Source organism: Stegostoma tigrinum, chromosome 7 (assembly GCF_030684315.1).
Source record: "Stegostoma tigrinum isolate sSteTig4 chromosome 7, sSteTig4.hap1, whole genome shotgun sequence".
Classification (NCBI taxonomy): Eukaryota; Metazoa; Chordata; class Chondrichthyes; order Orectolobiformes; family Stegostomatidae; genus Stegostoma; species Stegostoma tigrinum.
The window spans coordinates 101,975,622-101,992,147 of NC_081360.1; the positions used below are offsets into that span (position 1 = coordinate 101,975,622).

Here is a 16,526-nt window from a genome sequence, read left to right on the forward strand (position 1 = left end):
ACTTTATAAAAGACCTTAAAGTAAGGGAACACTTAGGAGGCAGCGATCATAATATGGTAGAGTTCAGTCTGCAGTTTGAAAGAGAGAAGGCAAAATCGGATGTAATGGTATTACAGTTAAATAAAGGTAATTAAGGGGCATAAGAGAGGAATTGACGAAAATCAACTGGAAGCAGAGCCTAGTAGGGAAGACAGACCAACAATGGCAGGAGTTTCTGAGTGTAATTGAGGACACAGCACAGAGGTTCATCCCAAAGAAAAGAAAGGTTATCTGGGGTGGGATTAGACAGCCATGGCTGACAAAGGAAGTCAGGAAATATATCAAAGAAAAAGAGAGAGCCTATAAAGTGGCCAAGAGCCATGGGAAATCAGAAGATTGGGAAGGCTACAAAAACAAACAGGATAACAAAGAGAGCAATAAGGAAAGAGAAGATCAAATATGAAGGCAGGCTAGCTAGTAATATTAGAAATGGTAGTAAAAGCTTCTTTCAATACATAAGAAACAAACGAGATGCAAAAGTAGACATTGGGCCGCTCCAAATTGATGCTGGAAGGCTAGTGATGGGAGATAAGGAAATAGCTGAAGAACTTAATAAGTACTTTGCGTCAGTCTTCACAGTGGAAGACATTAGTATGCCAACAATTAGGGAGAGCCAGGGGGCAGAGTTGAGTATGGTAGGCATTACAAAAGAGAAAGTGCTAGAAAAGCTAAAAGGTCTAAAAATTGATAAATCTCCTGGCCTCGATGGGCTACATCCTAGAGTTCTGAGGGAGGTGGCTGAGCAAATAGCGGAGGTTTTGGTCATGATGTTTCAAAAGTCACTGGAGTCAGGGGAAAGTCCCAGGCGATTGGAAAATTGCTGTTGTAACCCCCTTGTTTAAGAGGCTCAAGGCAAAAGATGGAAAATTATAGGCCGATTAGCCTAACCTCGGTAGTTGGTAAAATTCTAGAATCCATTGTTAAGGATGAGATTTCTAAATTCCTGGAAGTGCAGTGTCAGATTAGAACAAGTCAGCATGGATTTAGTAAGTGGAGGTCGTGCCTGACAAACTTGTTAGAATTCTTTGAAGAGGTAACAAGTATGTTAGACCAGGGAAACCCAGTAGATGTTATCTATCTAGACTTCCAAAAGGCCTTTGATACAGTGCCTCATGGGAGGCTGCTGAGCAAGGTGAGGGCCCATGGTGTTCGAGGGGAGCTACTGGCTTGGATTGAGGATTGGCTGTCTGACAGAAGGCAGAGAGTTGGGATAAAAGGCTCTTGTTTGGAATGGCAACCAGTGATGAGCGGTATCCCGCAGGGTTCAGTGTTGGGGCCACAGCTGTTCACCTTATATATTAATGATCTGGATGAAGGGACTGGGGGCATTCTGGCGAAGTTTGCCCATGATACGAAGATAGGTGGACAGGCAGGTAGTACTGAAGTGGTGGGGAAGCTGCAGAAAGATTTAGACAGTTTGAGAGTGGCCCAGGAAATGGCTGATGAAATTCAATGTGAGTAAATGTGAGGTTTTGCACTTTGGAAAAAAGAATACAGGCATGGACTATTTTCTAAATGGTGAGAAAATTCGCAAAGCAGAAGTACAAAGGGATCTGGGAGTGTTGGACAAGATTCTCTAAACGTTAACTTACAGGTAGAGTCCGTAATTAAGAAAGCAAATGTAATGTTGTCGTTTATCTCAAGAGGGTTGGAATATAAAAGCAGCGATGTGCTTCTGAGGCTTTATAAAGCTCTAGTTAGGCCCCATTTAGAATACTGTGTCCAATTTTGGGCCCCACACCTCAGGAAGGACATACCAGCCCAGGAGCGTGTCCAGCAGAGATTCACACGGATGATCCCCGGAATGGTAGGTTTAACGTATGATGAACGGCTAAGGATCCTGGGATCGTACTCAATAGAGTTTAGAAGGGTGAGGGGAGATCTAATAGAAACTTACAAGATAATGTATGGTTTAGAAAGGGTGGACACCAGGAAGTTGTTTCCGTTAGGTGGGGAGATTAGGACCCGTGGGCACAGCCTTAAAATTAGAGGGGGTAAATTTAAAATGGAAATGAGGAGACATTTCTTCAGCCAGAGTGGTGGGCCTATAGAATTCATTGCCGTGGAGTGCAGTGGAGGCCGGGACGTTGGATGCCTTCAAGGCACAGATCAACAAATTCTTGATCTCACAAGGAATCAAGGGCTGCAGGGAAGTGGAGTTGAAATGCCCATTAGCCATGATTTAAATGGCGGAGTGGACTTGATGGGCCGAATGGCCTTCCTTCCACTCCTATGTCCTATGGTCTTCTGGCCTTGCCAGTGACACCACGTCCCATAATTTTTCTTTAGAAAGAAGACAAAAATGAGCATATGGAGTTAGGTGACTGTGACTCCAATTCCTGTCCATCTCCAAAACCCCTCACTGCCTCGTCAATGAAGAATTTGTCCAACACAGCCTTGAATAAAATCAGTGATCCAGCCTCCACAATGCTCTGAGGAAGAAAATTCCATAGATTAACCATCCTTAGAGGAAATTCCTCCACATGCCCATCTTAAATGGGTTATCATTTTTTTTCTTAAACTGTGGCCCCTAGTTCTGAATTCCCTTCTAAATGAAAATACCCCCTCCACACCGTCAATTAAGCCACCAGAGTTTTTTTTTGCCTTTCAATAAGGTACCTTCTCATTCTTCTAAACCAGTGTATGTCACTTCAATCTTTATGAAACAATCCTTTCATCCTAGGAATCAATTGAGAATACCTTCTCTGAACTCCTTCCAATGCAGGTATAGCCTTCCTCAAACAGGGAGATCAAAGTTATATCTGGTCTTCCAGGTGTTTACTTATTCATGGAACGTGGCCATCACTGGCTGGGGCACATTTCTTCCCATTCCCAATTGCACCTTGATCAGAGTGGCTTGCAAGGGCAATTAAAAGTCAGCCACATTGCTGTGGCTCTGGAGTCACGTATAGGCTAGACCCATTAGCGATGGCTGATTTCCTTCTTGAAAGGATACAATGACCAAGATGGGCTTCTCTGACAATTGACAGTGGTTACACGTTCACCATTGGGCCACATTTAATTCCAGTCTTTAAATTGAATTTAAATTTCACCATCAGCCTTGGCAGATTCAACCCAAGGTCCTGGAAAAGTGGTGCTAAGCTGCCATGTTGAACTACAGGAGTACATGTGCTTTAGGTAGACCCAAAATAGTGTTCGGAAGGGATTTTGTCTCAGCAACACTGAAGGAACAACCATATTTTTCCCCGTATGACTTTAAACTAAATAGTGTGGAGGGGGTTGGGTTCAGTTGCAGGGGGAAAAAAAGAACTTGGAAGGGACTCAAGATGTTATTAAAGTTTCCAGAATAAGTAGTACACAGAGAAAGGTTCAGAAATCTAACTTCAGACACAGCAGATAAAACAATTACTATGATGAGGGGAGCAGTCAATACAAGACTGAGGGTGTTGTACTTAAAATCTCACATTGAACAAAACAAGGTAAGTGAGCTTGTGGCACAAATTGGAATTGGCAGGCACATACCAGTGTCATGGGTATCACAGGTAAGTGGATGCAAGGGGATCAGGGTGGGAACTAAATACCCCAGGAGACATGTCCTATTGAAAGGATGGACAGAGGAAGGCAGGGTTGCCTTGTTAGTAGGAAATTAGATTAAATTGATAGCAAGATGTGATAGAGTCGGAAGCTGTAGAATCTGTGTGGGGGTGGTGTTGAGGAACAGGAAATGGCAAAAGACCCTGATGGGAGTTGTGTATATGGGTCTAGCAGTAGTCAGGATAATGGCTCAGAAAATAAATCAGGAGATAGGAAAGTAAGAAAGACACTATTACAATAATCATGAAGGACTTCAGTATGTGGGTGGACAGGGAAAATCAGGTTGGTAGCAGATTCCAAGAAAAGGAATTTGTGGAGTATCAGTTCTGGATTTGGTGATGTATAATGAGACAGACTTGATTGGAGAACTTAAGGCATACATTTCAAGAGGGCTAGAATGTAAGAGCAGAGATGTACTGTTGAGGCTGTATAAGGCACTGGCCAGACCACATTTGGAATATTGTGAGCAGTTTTGGGCCCTGTATCTAAGGAAGGATATGCTGCTGTTGGAGGGGGTACAGAGGAGGTTTACGCAAATGATCCTAGGGATTAAGGGGTTGTCAGATGCAGAGACGCTGAGGACTGAGTCTGAACTCAATGGAATTTAAAAGGTGAGGGAGCATCTGATTGAAACTTACTGAGGCCTGTGTAGTGTGGACATGGAGATGATGTTTCCATTTGTAGGAGAGACTAGGGCCTCTGGGCTTAGCCTTAGATTGAAGGGATAACTTGTAGAACTGTGATGAGGAGTTTCTCCAGCCAGAGGGTGGTGAATCTCATTGCCACAGAGGGCTGTGGAGACCACGTTGATTGTAGTTAAGTCCGGGTCAAATTCTTGATTGGCAAGCAGTTCAAGGTTATGGGAAGAAGGCCGGAGAATGAGGTTGAGAAACACATCCGCTGTGATTGAATGGGGGAGCAGACTAAATGGGCCGAATAGCCAAATTCTGCTCCTATATCTCATGGTCTAAGCCAGGACGGTGAGTAGGGGGGAGCTTGCAGGTGGTGGTGTTCTTGTCTCTCTCCCTGCTCTTGTCCACCTAGATGTAAGTGGTTATGGCATTGAAAGGTGCTGTCTAAGGAATGTTGCAGACTTTCTGCAGTGCATCTTGTAGATTATCCAGTGGCAGCAGTAGGTACATCATTGTGAATGAGGTGCCAGTCAAGCAGGCCACTTTGTCATGCAGTGTCAAGCTTGAGTGCAGCTGCATCCATTCATCACACTGCTGACTTTTGTACCTTTTGTGCATAGGCTTTGGGGAGTCAAGGTGAATCACTTGCAGGATTCCTAGGCTCTGACCTGCTCTTGCAGTCACTATGTATCTGACCGGTTGAGTTTCTGGTCAATAGTAATCCCCTGGGTGTTGATTGTGGGGTTCATTGGTAATGCTATTGAATGTCAGTGTGCAGTTTGTTTCTCTTGATGGTCATTACCTGTTTTTTTTTTCCCTCTCTCTGGTTTCAGATGCTGGTTAAGATCCTGAGTGATGCGCTGGAAGCCAACCAGAGAGCAATGCGGGAGCATTTCCCCAAACTCCAGTGCTTGAAGTGCCAGCATGAGTTCACGGTGTGCCCACAGGAGCGGGATGCTGCTCAATGCCTGTCGAAGCAATCAGATGTTGGACAAGCAGATGACCCAGATTACCTGCAGAGTGAGTGACACCTCATTACCTCCCAAAGGAGAAGATCCCTAACTTTACACTGCTAAACACCTCTAGTTATTTCCCAATCAATGCCTTCAGCGATTTTATTACACTTTCTGGAGCAGTGGGACTTGAACCCTGGTTCAGGGGTACAGTCACTTCCACTGCCCCATTAGGGCTCCTCTAAGAGATAGGAACTGCAGGTGCTGGAGAATCCGAGATAACAAGGTGTAGAGCTGGATGAGCACAGCAGGCCAAGCAGCATCTCAGGAGCAGGAAAGCTGACCTTTCAGGCCTAGACCCTTAGTCAGAAATGGGGGACTGGAAGAGGGTTCTGAAATAAGTTGCAGGAACAGCAACTCATATTCCGCTTGGGAACCCTGCAGCCCAATGGTATCAATGTGGATTTCACAAGCTTCAAAATCTCCCCTCCCCCTACCGCATCCCAAAACTAGCCCAGTTTATCCCTTCCTCTCACCTATCCCCTCCTCCCACCTCACGCCGCACCCCCATTTCCTACCTACTAACCTCATCCCACCCCCTTGACCTGTCCATCCACCCTGGACTGATCTATCTCCTTGCTACCTCCCCACCTATACTCATCTCTACTGGCTTCATCCCTGCCTCTTTAACTTGTCTGTCTCCTCTCCACCTATTTTCTCCTCTATCCATTTTCAATCCACCTCCTCCTCCCCCCCCCCCCCCCCCCGCCACCTCCCTATTTATTTCAGAACCCTCTCCCCCTCCCCTGTTTCTGATAAAGGGTCTAGGCCCAAAATGTCAGCTTTCCTGCTCCTACGATGCTGCTTGGCCTGCTGTGTTCATCCAGCTCCGCACCTTGTTATCTCGGCTCCTCAAGCACTACTTTGCTTGCTGATCTGAAATGTGCAGAGGATGTCAATGGGATCCGTCTGTGCCCTCCTCTATCTCTTTCGCTTTCTGCTCATTCTATGTCTCCCGCTCAGTTTTCAAGAAGGAAGTAGGGTATAGCTTTTCAAGTGATATGGAGGGGGGAGGATAGGATTTTAGAGCATTGAGCTTGATGGCCAGTCATGATCATAATGGCTGGCACAGCACATTCGAGGGCTGGAATAGCTTATGGTTGCTCCTACCTTCTGTGTCTCCATGTTTGAATCCCTGTTGCCAAGTTGGGCATGGTAATCTGAAGTGTTCAGAGATAGCAAGAACTGCAGATCCTGGAGTCGGAGGCAACAGTGTGGAGCTGGAGGAACACAGCAAGCTGGGCAGCATCAGAGGAGCAAGAAAGTTGGCATTTCGGGTCATGATCCTTCTTCAGAAATAGGGAGGGGGAAGGGACTGGGGAATAAATTGAGAGAGGGGGAGTGGGGCTGGGGAAGGTAGGTGGGATGGCAATAGGTGAGTGCAGGTAGGCAGTGGTGGGGATTGGTCGGTGAAGTGGGAGGGATGGATGGGTAGGAGAGAAAACGGACAGGTTGTGTCAGGTCAAGGAGGTGTAGATGAGAGGGAGGGTTGGTCATGGGATGAGGCCAGGGATGGAGAGATTTTGAACCTGGTGAATTCCATTTTTATGCCATTGGGCTGTGGGCTTCCAAAGCGGAATATGAGCTGCGGCATCATTGTGACACTGGAGGAGGCCCAGGATGGACATGTCACCCAGGCAGTGGGAGGGAGAGTTAAAATGGTTTGTGACTGGAAGGTGATGGTGTTTGTATCGTACAGAGCGCAAATGCTCTATAAAATGGTCTTCGAGCCTCCGATGTAGCAGAGGCCACATCAGGAACAGTGGATACAGCAGACCGCGTTGATGGATGTGCAGGTGAACTCCTGTCTGATATGGAAGGTTTGCTTTGGGCGTTGAATGGAGGTGAGGGCGGAGGTGTATTGGTAGTGTAGCACTTCTTGCCGTTGCAGGGAAAGGTGCTGGGGGTGATGGGGTTGAGGTTGGGGTAAAAGGTGTTAGTAATGTTGAAGTTCCTCATGGGAGCACGAGGCGGCGCCGATACAGTGGCGGAAGTACTGCTGCCAGTGTTAGTATAACAGCAGAAAAGGGACTGTAGAACGTATCCTACAAAGAGGCAGGCATAGCTTGGGCCCTTGCGGGTACCCGTGGCCACCCCCTTAGTCCATAGGAAGGGGAGGAGTTGAAGGAGAAGTTACTCAGGATGAGGATGAGTTCTGTTGAGCAAATGAGGGGGTCAGTGGAGGGGGACGAAGGAGAGGAAGGAGCACAAGGCTTTTAGGCCATCTACGTGGTGGATATAAGTGTATGGAGATTGACTATCCATAGTGAAGATGAGGTGCCGGATGCCAGGGAGTTGGAGATCTTGGAGGTGGAGGGCGTGGGGAGTTCCTGGACTCGTGGGCGGTGGGGGTTAAACAGAGTCAAGGTAAGCAGAGAGGAGTTAAAATCTCCACACTGCCAGCCTCATTGCCATGTCCAACCTTCCCCCTTATCCCTGCCTCCTTTGACCTGACACAACCTGTCCATCTTCTCTCCCACCTATCTGCCTCTTCTCACCTCAGTCACCAATCTCCACCACTGCCTACCTGCACTCATCTATCACCATCACACCTACCTTCCACCAGACCCATACTTCCTCTCTCTATTTATTCCCCCAGCTCCCTTTTCCCTTCCCATTTCTGACGAAGGGTCCCAGCCCAGAACGTCAACTTTCCTGCTTCTCTGATACTGCCTGACCTGTGTTCCTCCAGCTTCACGGTGTTATCTGAATTATATCGTTGTAGTACTGTATAGTGCCGGCAGATGGAGGTAGCACACTGCTTTCCACTGTCATTGGCAGAAGCATTAACCTTTTTGGTCCTCTGTCAGATCTCAACACTTCATATCAGCCTAGATAATAAAATGTGAGGCTGGATTAACACAGCAGGCCAAGCAGCATCTCAGGAGCACAAAAGCTGACGTTTCGGGCCTAGACCCTTCATCAGAGAGGGGGATGGGGAGAGGGAACTGGAATAAATAGGGAGAGAGGGGGAGGCGGACCGAAGATGGAGAGAAAAGAAGATAGGTGGAGAGGAGAGTATAGGTGGGGAGGTAGGGAGGGGATAGGTCAGTCCAGGGAAGACGGACAGGTCAGGGAGGTGGGATGAGGTTAGTAGGTAGCTGGGGGTGGGAGGAAGGGATGGGTGAGAGGAAGAACCGGTTAGGGAGGCAGAGACAGGTTGGACTGGTTTTGGGATGCAGTGGGTGGGGGGGGAAGAGCTGGGCTGGTTGTGTGGTGCAGTGGGGGGAGGGGACGAACTGGGCTGGTTTAGGGATGCAGTAGGGGAAGGGGAGATTTTGAAACTGGTGAAGTCCACATTGATACCATTAGGCTGCAGGGTTCCCAGGCGGAATATGAGTTGCTGTTCCTGCAACCTTCGGGTGGCATCAGTGTGGCACTGCAGGAGGCCCATGATGGACATGTCATCAAGAGAATGGGAGGGGGAGTGGAAATGGTTTGCGACTGGGAGGTGCAGTTGTTTGTTACGAACTGAGCGGAGATGTTCTGCAAAGCGGTCCCCAAGCCTCCGCTTGGTTTCCCCAATGTAGAGGAAGCCGCACCGGGTACAGTGGATGCAGTATACCACCAGTTCAATGGTATCAATGTGGACTTCACCAGCTTCATAATCTCCCCTCCCCCCACTGCATCCCAAAACCAGCCCAATTCGTCCCCTCCCCCCACTGCATCAGTTCCCATCCAGCTTCACACTTTATTATCTTGGAATTCTCCAGCATCTGCAGTTCCCATTATCTCTGATACTTCATATCAGCCTGTAGTTATCAAAATGCATTCTGTAGTGGTTCATGGGCTTGTCCGAGATGCACATCACTGGGCTGCTCCAGAGCCTTGTCCAATGCTAAGAACATTCCAGAATCCTCCTGATGTTAGACAACCAAACTGGATCCTGTATGTAAGGCAGATGGTCGTAAGCAGAATCAACCACTGATGTAGTTTAGAATCTTGTAATATTTATGTTTGATATGAAAATGTACTGATTCTGACATGAATTTATCATTTGTCAATGAAACGATGCACAAGTGGTGTAAAATCAGTGGAAATGTTTGTTTCTTCTGTTAGCCTATTATAAAACTGAGGGGTTAGACAGGTGCTCTATGAAGTCTTTTGCCATGTCAAATTGGTCTGTGGTGGGCGGTTCAGTGGCTAGCATTGCTGCCTCACAGCATCAGAGACCTGGGTTCAACTCCATCATCATCGGTGTGGAGTTCGCATGTTCTCCCCGTGTCTGTGTGCGTTTCCTCCGGCTCCAGTCCTCCTCCCTCCTCCCTCCCTCCTCCCCCCTCCCTCCTCCTCCTCCCCCCCCCCCCCCCCCACACCCCCCCAATGATCCACAGATGTGCAGGTTAGATGGATTGGTTGTACTAAATTGCCCATAGTGTTCAGGGATGTGTAGCTTCGTTGGGTATGGGGATGAGTCTGGGTGGGGATGCTCCCAGGGTCAGTGTGGACTTGTTGGGCCAAAGGGTTTGCTTTCACACGGTCAGGATTCTATGGATGGTAAAGTTTAATAACTCCTGACTTTAATGACAATGATAAAACTCTAACATCCTGCAGATGCTGGAATTCTGAAATAGAAATGAAGTGCTGGAGAAACTCAGTAGGTCTTGTATTGGACTCAAAACATTGACTCTGTTTTTCTCGCGCTTAAACCCCACAGATGCTGCCAGTACTGTTGAGTTTCTCCAGCACCGTCTGACTTTAATGATGAGGGGGTGCTGGTGTTGGACTGGGTTGGGCAAAGTCAGAAGTGCCACGACACCAGGTTGTAGCCCAACAGGTTTATTTGAAATCACAAGCTGATGATTTTGAATAAACTATAACCAGATGTCGTGTAACTTCTGATTTTGACCTTACTGAGTCGTGTTGTCCCACTACTGGCCCCTACCCCAGATAGTTAGGAGTGGTGAGGGGTCAATTTTGCAACCGGCTCTCTGAATGGGAAATTCGCTTGGTGTCATTCTCTGTAACCCTGCACCTTGTTCCTTTTCTGATTAGTTTTAATTCCCTTTCTGAAACCTTGGATGAACTTCTGTTCACCACACTCTGTCAGCATGTTTCTGACCTAAACCACTGACTGCGTGAGAGAGGTTTCCATCCTGTCAGCATTTCTGCCTCTGCCACTTGCCTTAGATCTGTACCATCTTGTTCTTTATCCTCCTAGAGTGGTTTTGGCTTTTGAATAACTGAGGGGTTGTTGCCACCAGTCCACAGGTTGTCTGGGCCTTGGTGAGCTGAGTAGCGTTTGTCTGATGTCTCTTTGTCTCTCCCTGCAGTTGAGAGTCCAAAGGTGCCTCCAGCCTGCCCCAAGTGCGCGAGTGAGATTGTGATCATTGTACCGTCCGGGATAGAAACACGCACCAGCACACCCATCCACACAGAGGAAGAAGCTGTCAAAGTGGACGTCCTGAAGATCGCCTTCACAGGTGACAGTGCCACTGGGAGCCTGAAGGTGAGCCACGCGGTGTTACCGACTTGAAAATGGGAATGAATGATCCAGTTGCTCTGGAGGTAGGTGGGAATGCGAGCATTGCTGGCGAGAATGTTTGTCGCCCGTTTGTCATTTGATCGTGAGGAACGGGAGTAGGCCATGGCCATTCAGCTCTGGATCTTCCTCTGCCATTCACTGAACTGCTTGAGTGATCTGATTTATGCCACTTTTCTGCCTGAGCCCCGTAATTCTTGTATTAGATTACTGACCTATGTTCAGTGTCCCAGCATTTATGTCTCACTGAGGTATAAAACAGCAGAACTGTGAGCAGGAGCCGGCCATTTATCCCCTCGAGCCTGCTCCGCCGTTTGATACAATCGTGGCTGACTCCACTTTCCTGCCTACTCTCCAAAACCCTTTAACTCCACACTGATTATTAATTTATTCAATGTCCCATCATTCACTGAACAGTGGGGTAGTGAATTCCACAAATTTATGATCATTTGAGAAATGTAATTCCTCCTTCTCTCTGTTTTAAATTTGACACTCCTTTTCCGAAAATGATGTCCCCTTGCTCCAGACTGCCTACAAAGGGAAACATCCCCATTGTGGTTTTATACTCAGTGACATCCAAGGTGAATTCAGAGGGCAGTTAAGAGTCAGTTGCATTGATGTGGTTCTGGAGTTGCATGTCGGCCAGACCAGGTAAGGATGGTAGTTTCCTTCCCTAAAGGACATCAGCGAACCTGATGAGTCTTTATAACAGTCAATTAAAGTTCCATGATTTCTGTTAACAAAGCTAACTTTTATTTTTTTAAATTCCACGTTTACTTAGTTGAATTAAATTCTGCCAACTGCCATGGTGGGATTTGAGCTCCAGACCCTAGATCATTAGGCCAGGTGTCTGGATTACACAGTCAGTCTCTCAACCTCACAAAGTTACCATTCTGTGGGAATGTGATTGGGAAGGTTAGGATATGTAAGGTCCATCCTGCTGTTTCTTTTTTTATTCATTCACGGGATGAGATAAGTTGCTGGCCACAGCAGCATTTGTTGCCCAGAGGGTAGTAAAGAGTCAACCACATTGCTGTGGGTCTGGAGTCACAAAGAGGTCAGACCAGGTAAGGATGGTGGTTTCCTTCCCTAAAAGGGCATCTGTGTGTCAGATGGGTTTTTCTGACAATCGGGCATCATTAGTCTCTCAATTGCAGATATTTATTGAATTCAAATTCCACCATCTGCCGTGGCATGATTTGAACCTGGGTCCCCAGAGTGTACCTGGGTCTCTGGATTAACAGCCTAGTGATATTACCACTAGGCCATCGCCACCCCCCTGCACATGCACTGTCATAGAGTCATACACACCTGCAGAACAGAAAAAGACCCTTTGGCCTAACGCATCTCCACCAGTCAAAGAACTGCCAAACTATCTGAATCCCATTTCCCAGCTCTTGGTCCGTAGCCTTGTGTGCTTTGGATTTGTAAGTGCTCATCTAAAGACTGCTTCAATGTGATGAGGGCTTCTACCTCTCTCACCTTTTACAGTTGGTGTGTCCCAGATTCTTACCAATTTCTCAGTTCATCACATCTCCTCTAAACATGTTGTCCCTTACTTCAAATCTATGTTCCCGATCATTTTCCTCTTCACCAAGGGGAAAGGTTTCTTCCTGTCTACCCTTTCTATGTCACTCATAATACATCTCAATCATGTCCCCTACACTCTCTCCTCTGCTTCAGGAAAAACAATCCCAGTCTGTCCAATCTCTCTCCATAATTGAAACTCTCCAGCCCTGGCAGCAACCTGGTAAATCTTCTCTCCATTCACATCCCTGCTGTAATGTGGATTCTAGACAAGCGCAGAATACTTTTTAAAAGTTGTTCAATTTAGGCTTCTAGGTTTTTATCTAAAGGAATTTGTAGGGTGAATGGGACTATAGAATGTTCCCCATGCTGAAGGGAACAGTCACAACATTTAAAGGACATTTGGAAAAGGTCATGCATGGGAAAGGTTTGGAGGGATTTGGGCCAAATGTAGGAAGAAGGGACAAGGTTATTTTGGGAACGTGGTCACTGGACTAGTTGGACCAAAGAGTCTGCTTCCAGGCAGTATGACTTTATGAGAACTAGGTCTCTGTTCGACAATAATACCCAGGGCCCTTCCATTAACACTGTAAGCCCTACCCTTGCTTGTGTTACAAAATGCAGTATCTTACACTTATCCAAATAAACTCCATCTGCCACTCAGTCTGGTGTCTGAATTGATCAAGACCCCTTTATAATCATAGATAACCTTCTCTGTTATCCACTATACCACCAATTTTGGTGCCATCTGCAAACTTAATAACCATGTCTCCTATATTCTCATGCAAATTACTTCTATAAATGACACACAAGTGAACCCAGCACTGATTCCCATGGAACACCACTGGTCACGGGCCTCCAGTCCAAAAAGCAATTCTATACCACCACCCGCTGTCTCCTGCCGTCACTTGCAACACGACCTTACAGCATAGAAACAGACCCTTTGGTTCAACTAGTCCACACCAACCATGTTCCCAGGCTAACTAGTCCCACGTGCCTGCATTTGGCCCAAATCCCTCCAAACCTTTCCTATGCATAAACTTATCTCAATTTCTTTTAAGTGTTGTAACTGTAATCTTCAGAGTGGGGGCCATTATATAATCCCAGTCACCCTACAAATTCCTTTAGACAAAAGCCTAGAAACCTAAATTGAACTATTCTTTAACCTTCATTTTCAGGAGAATACAAGCAAGCTTTTCATAAGAGTTAAATTATAAGCAGAGATCATGTCCGTATAACATTCTGGGGAATCTAAAACCACTGGGAGGTTATGCTGAAACTGTATAAAATGTTGATTAGGCCACAGCTACTTGGATGTTGCCAGAGCTGGAGTGTTTCAATGTCAGAGAGAGATTGGACAGGCTGGGGTTATTTTTATGCACTACAGCACCTAGATCTTTCTGCAACCTCTCTCCATTTTGATAATCTGCGCAGAAGGACTGTAAACAATGAAAGAGACTGGATTTCCTGGACTGGAAATACTCTAAAATAGTTGGTCTTGTTTCTGTTGTGTAGAGTATTGAATCTCCGAGCAGACTGAGTCTGGATGCTGGACCTGGAGTCCTGGGAGATGGTGCCACTGGCATGTTGGGTATGGACCCAGAGATCTACTCCTTCGCTGCAGGCAAAAGCGCCAGTTTCTACTTGGAATGTGACCAGAGCTGCTGCAGCAGCGTGAAGGACGGCAGTCGGGTTTCTGACACCTCCTCAGGTGATGTGGATCCCAGCCTGGGGGTGCTAGTCCCGTCCGCGCACAAGGCCCCCCAGGTTGGCTGCAGTCCTGGTGTGTACGGTGGTACTGCTAACCAGAGGGGGAGCATCGATTCACGCACCGACAGCCTGACCTGGAGCTACTGCTATGGCACTCCTGTGGGTTCTGCACTGATGCCCAGCTCACCACTCTGTGAATCTGGGGACAGTCACGCTACAACCAGCAAAGGTCAGAGAGGTTGTGTACGATTGAGACCATAAAAAATGTTATAGCAGTCTAGAAGGTGGCCATTCAGCCCATCATGTCTGTACTGGACCTCCTGAAGAGTCTAGCTCTCCCATCTGTTGGTTTCTTTCCCCATTACGATGCAAATTTTATAAATGTTCTCTATAAAATGTCAGAACTTGGCCTTACCACCCAATGAACACACTCTTCTCTGTTCATGCAACTTAGGGCTGATCTTGTTCTTCCCACCTTCATCAGCAGTGGTCAGACCACCTGTTGTTGATGAACTTTAACCATGCCCTTAGATGAGATACTAAACCACAATGCCACCTCTTTTCTTCCTATTCCAGCCCTTTCAGTTCTTTTTTCAAAACCATTACTTGATGTGAGGTGGGCGTGGTGGTGGTAGTGGTTGATTGGGGTGGAAATTTGGGGGCAGGGGTTTTTTAAAAGAATACATACAAGTCCTCCCTGATATCCTGGCCAATATTCCTCCCAGAACCAAGTATCAGTTATCACTGGACCCGAAACATTAACTCTGTTTTTCTCTTCACAGATGCTGCCAGATTGCTGAGTTTTTCCAGTAACCTCTGTTTTTGTATCAGTCATATTGACTGTGTAATTATCTCAAACTCTGTGCCAATGTTGCTTCTGTGAAAATATGAAACGGGAGTTATAGTAGACCATTCAGTCACTTGACCCACGTTCACCATTTGATAACGTCATGGCTGGGGCTGATCTGTTTTTCTTTCCAATTCAACTTCCCATTTATCCCTGATGACCCTCGATTCCCGTCCCCAGCAAGATTTGATCTACCTCCGCCTTCGAAATAGTCAACAACCCTGCCTCAACCTCCTCTGAGACAAAGGTCCAAAACCTGTCAGTCCTCTGAGAAATAAAAATATTCTCATTTGTGTACAAGAAGGGTAATTTCAAAACAACATCCTCTAGTTCTGGACTTACCCGTAAACTGAAACGCACGTTCCACCTCCACCTGGTCAAGACCCGTTTGGATCTTATACACTCAACATATCCACCTTTCACTCTTCTCAACTCCAGTGGAAATAAGCCCAATCTGTCCAACCGGCTCATTACAGCAGTCAGTCTAGTAAATATATTCTGAATTACCTCCAATGCACTTATCTTTCGTTAAATAAGGAGACCAAAACTTTACACAGCCTTGGCGATGTGGTCTCACCAGTGCCACATATAACTGAAGAATAACGTCCTTACTTGTAAGTTAGTCCCTCTCGTAGTAAATTGTACATCCCGAGCTGCCTTTGAACTGAGTGGCTTGCTAGACCATTTCAGAGGGCAGTTGAGAATCGACCACATTACTGTGGCCAGAGCGAGAAGGATGACAGATTTCCTTGCAGAAAGGACATTACTGAACCCAGTGGGTCTTACAACAATTGATGATGGCTTCATGGTCACCAGCACTTTCAATTCCTGATTGATTGATTGAATTTAGCTTTCATCAGATGCTGTAGTGGGATATGAGTCCATGTCCTTGGAGCAACGTGTGGGCCTGTGCATTGCTAGTCCAGTGCTGTATCCACTGTTCCATTATTCTTCTCAGTCTTAAATCCCAGTCACTTGAAACCTTGATATGTATAGATGATCTGTCGGCCAGACTGTCACTCATTCATTTCAGAATTTCTTTTGCTTCATTATTTTCCCCTGACTGTTGCTGCAAGTTGTGGTTCAAGGTTAACTCAGCCACATTAGGGGCATTTAGACAGTCCTTGGATAAGCATATGGATGATGATGTGATAATGTAGGGGGAGGGGATTAGTTTAGTTCACAGGACGGCGCAACATGGAGGGCCGAAGGGCCTGTTTTGCGCTGTATTGTTCTATGTATGTTCTAAGGTTCCTTTTCTTTCGTTCTCCAGAAGCTGAATTCAACCTGTCTGTCGAAGATTTTCAAACCATTGACCACAGGCTGAAGCTGTTCCTTGACGTTGAGATTTTCAGTGAAGATAAGGAGGAGTATCAGTGCTTTGTCAAGGTAAGACAGCTTATTGACATGGCATTTTATACAAGTGGGATACAAGCCTTTCAGACCTTCAAGTGTGTTGTCCCAGTGGTACTAACAACCTAAATGTTTGTCAGATACAGATATTAGCCTGTGATGCTGAAACAACTGAAGCAGCAGAAGAAGAATTGAGGTCTGTGACCTACCTCTATTTACCAACTGTTGCTGCACATCTCCCAATACCTTGGGATAAATAGATTATCCCAAGTGTAAATTAACAATTGATCTGGTTTTAACTGTAGAAGAATTAAGTTCTAACATCCATTGCGTGGCATATGGAGGTGTTTCTAGTTTCAAACCTGAGT

General features: G+C 46.4%; 1 protein-coding gene across 2 annotated transcripts in view; it reads left to right on the forward strand.

Moving 5' to 3' along the window:
* stk11ip (serine/threonine kinase 11 interacting protein) overlaps window positions 1-16,526 on the forward strand; it is a 133,759-nt gene that overhangs the window by 60,909 nt on the left and 56,324 nt on the right. For both annotated transcript variants that reach the window (XM_048534777.2, XM_048534778.2), the window contains exons 17-20: window positions 5,060-5,246; window positions 10,513-10,688; window positions 13,764-14,187; window positions 16,079-16,194. In XM_048534777.2, coding sequence (XP_048390734.2) covers window positions 5,060-5,246; window positions 10,513-10,688; window positions 13,764-14,187; window positions 16,079-16,194 — 903 coding nt within the window. The remainder of the gene's footprint in view (window positions 1-5,059; window positions 5,247-10,512; window positions 10,689-13,763; window positions 14,188-16,078; window positions 16,195-16,526) is intronic.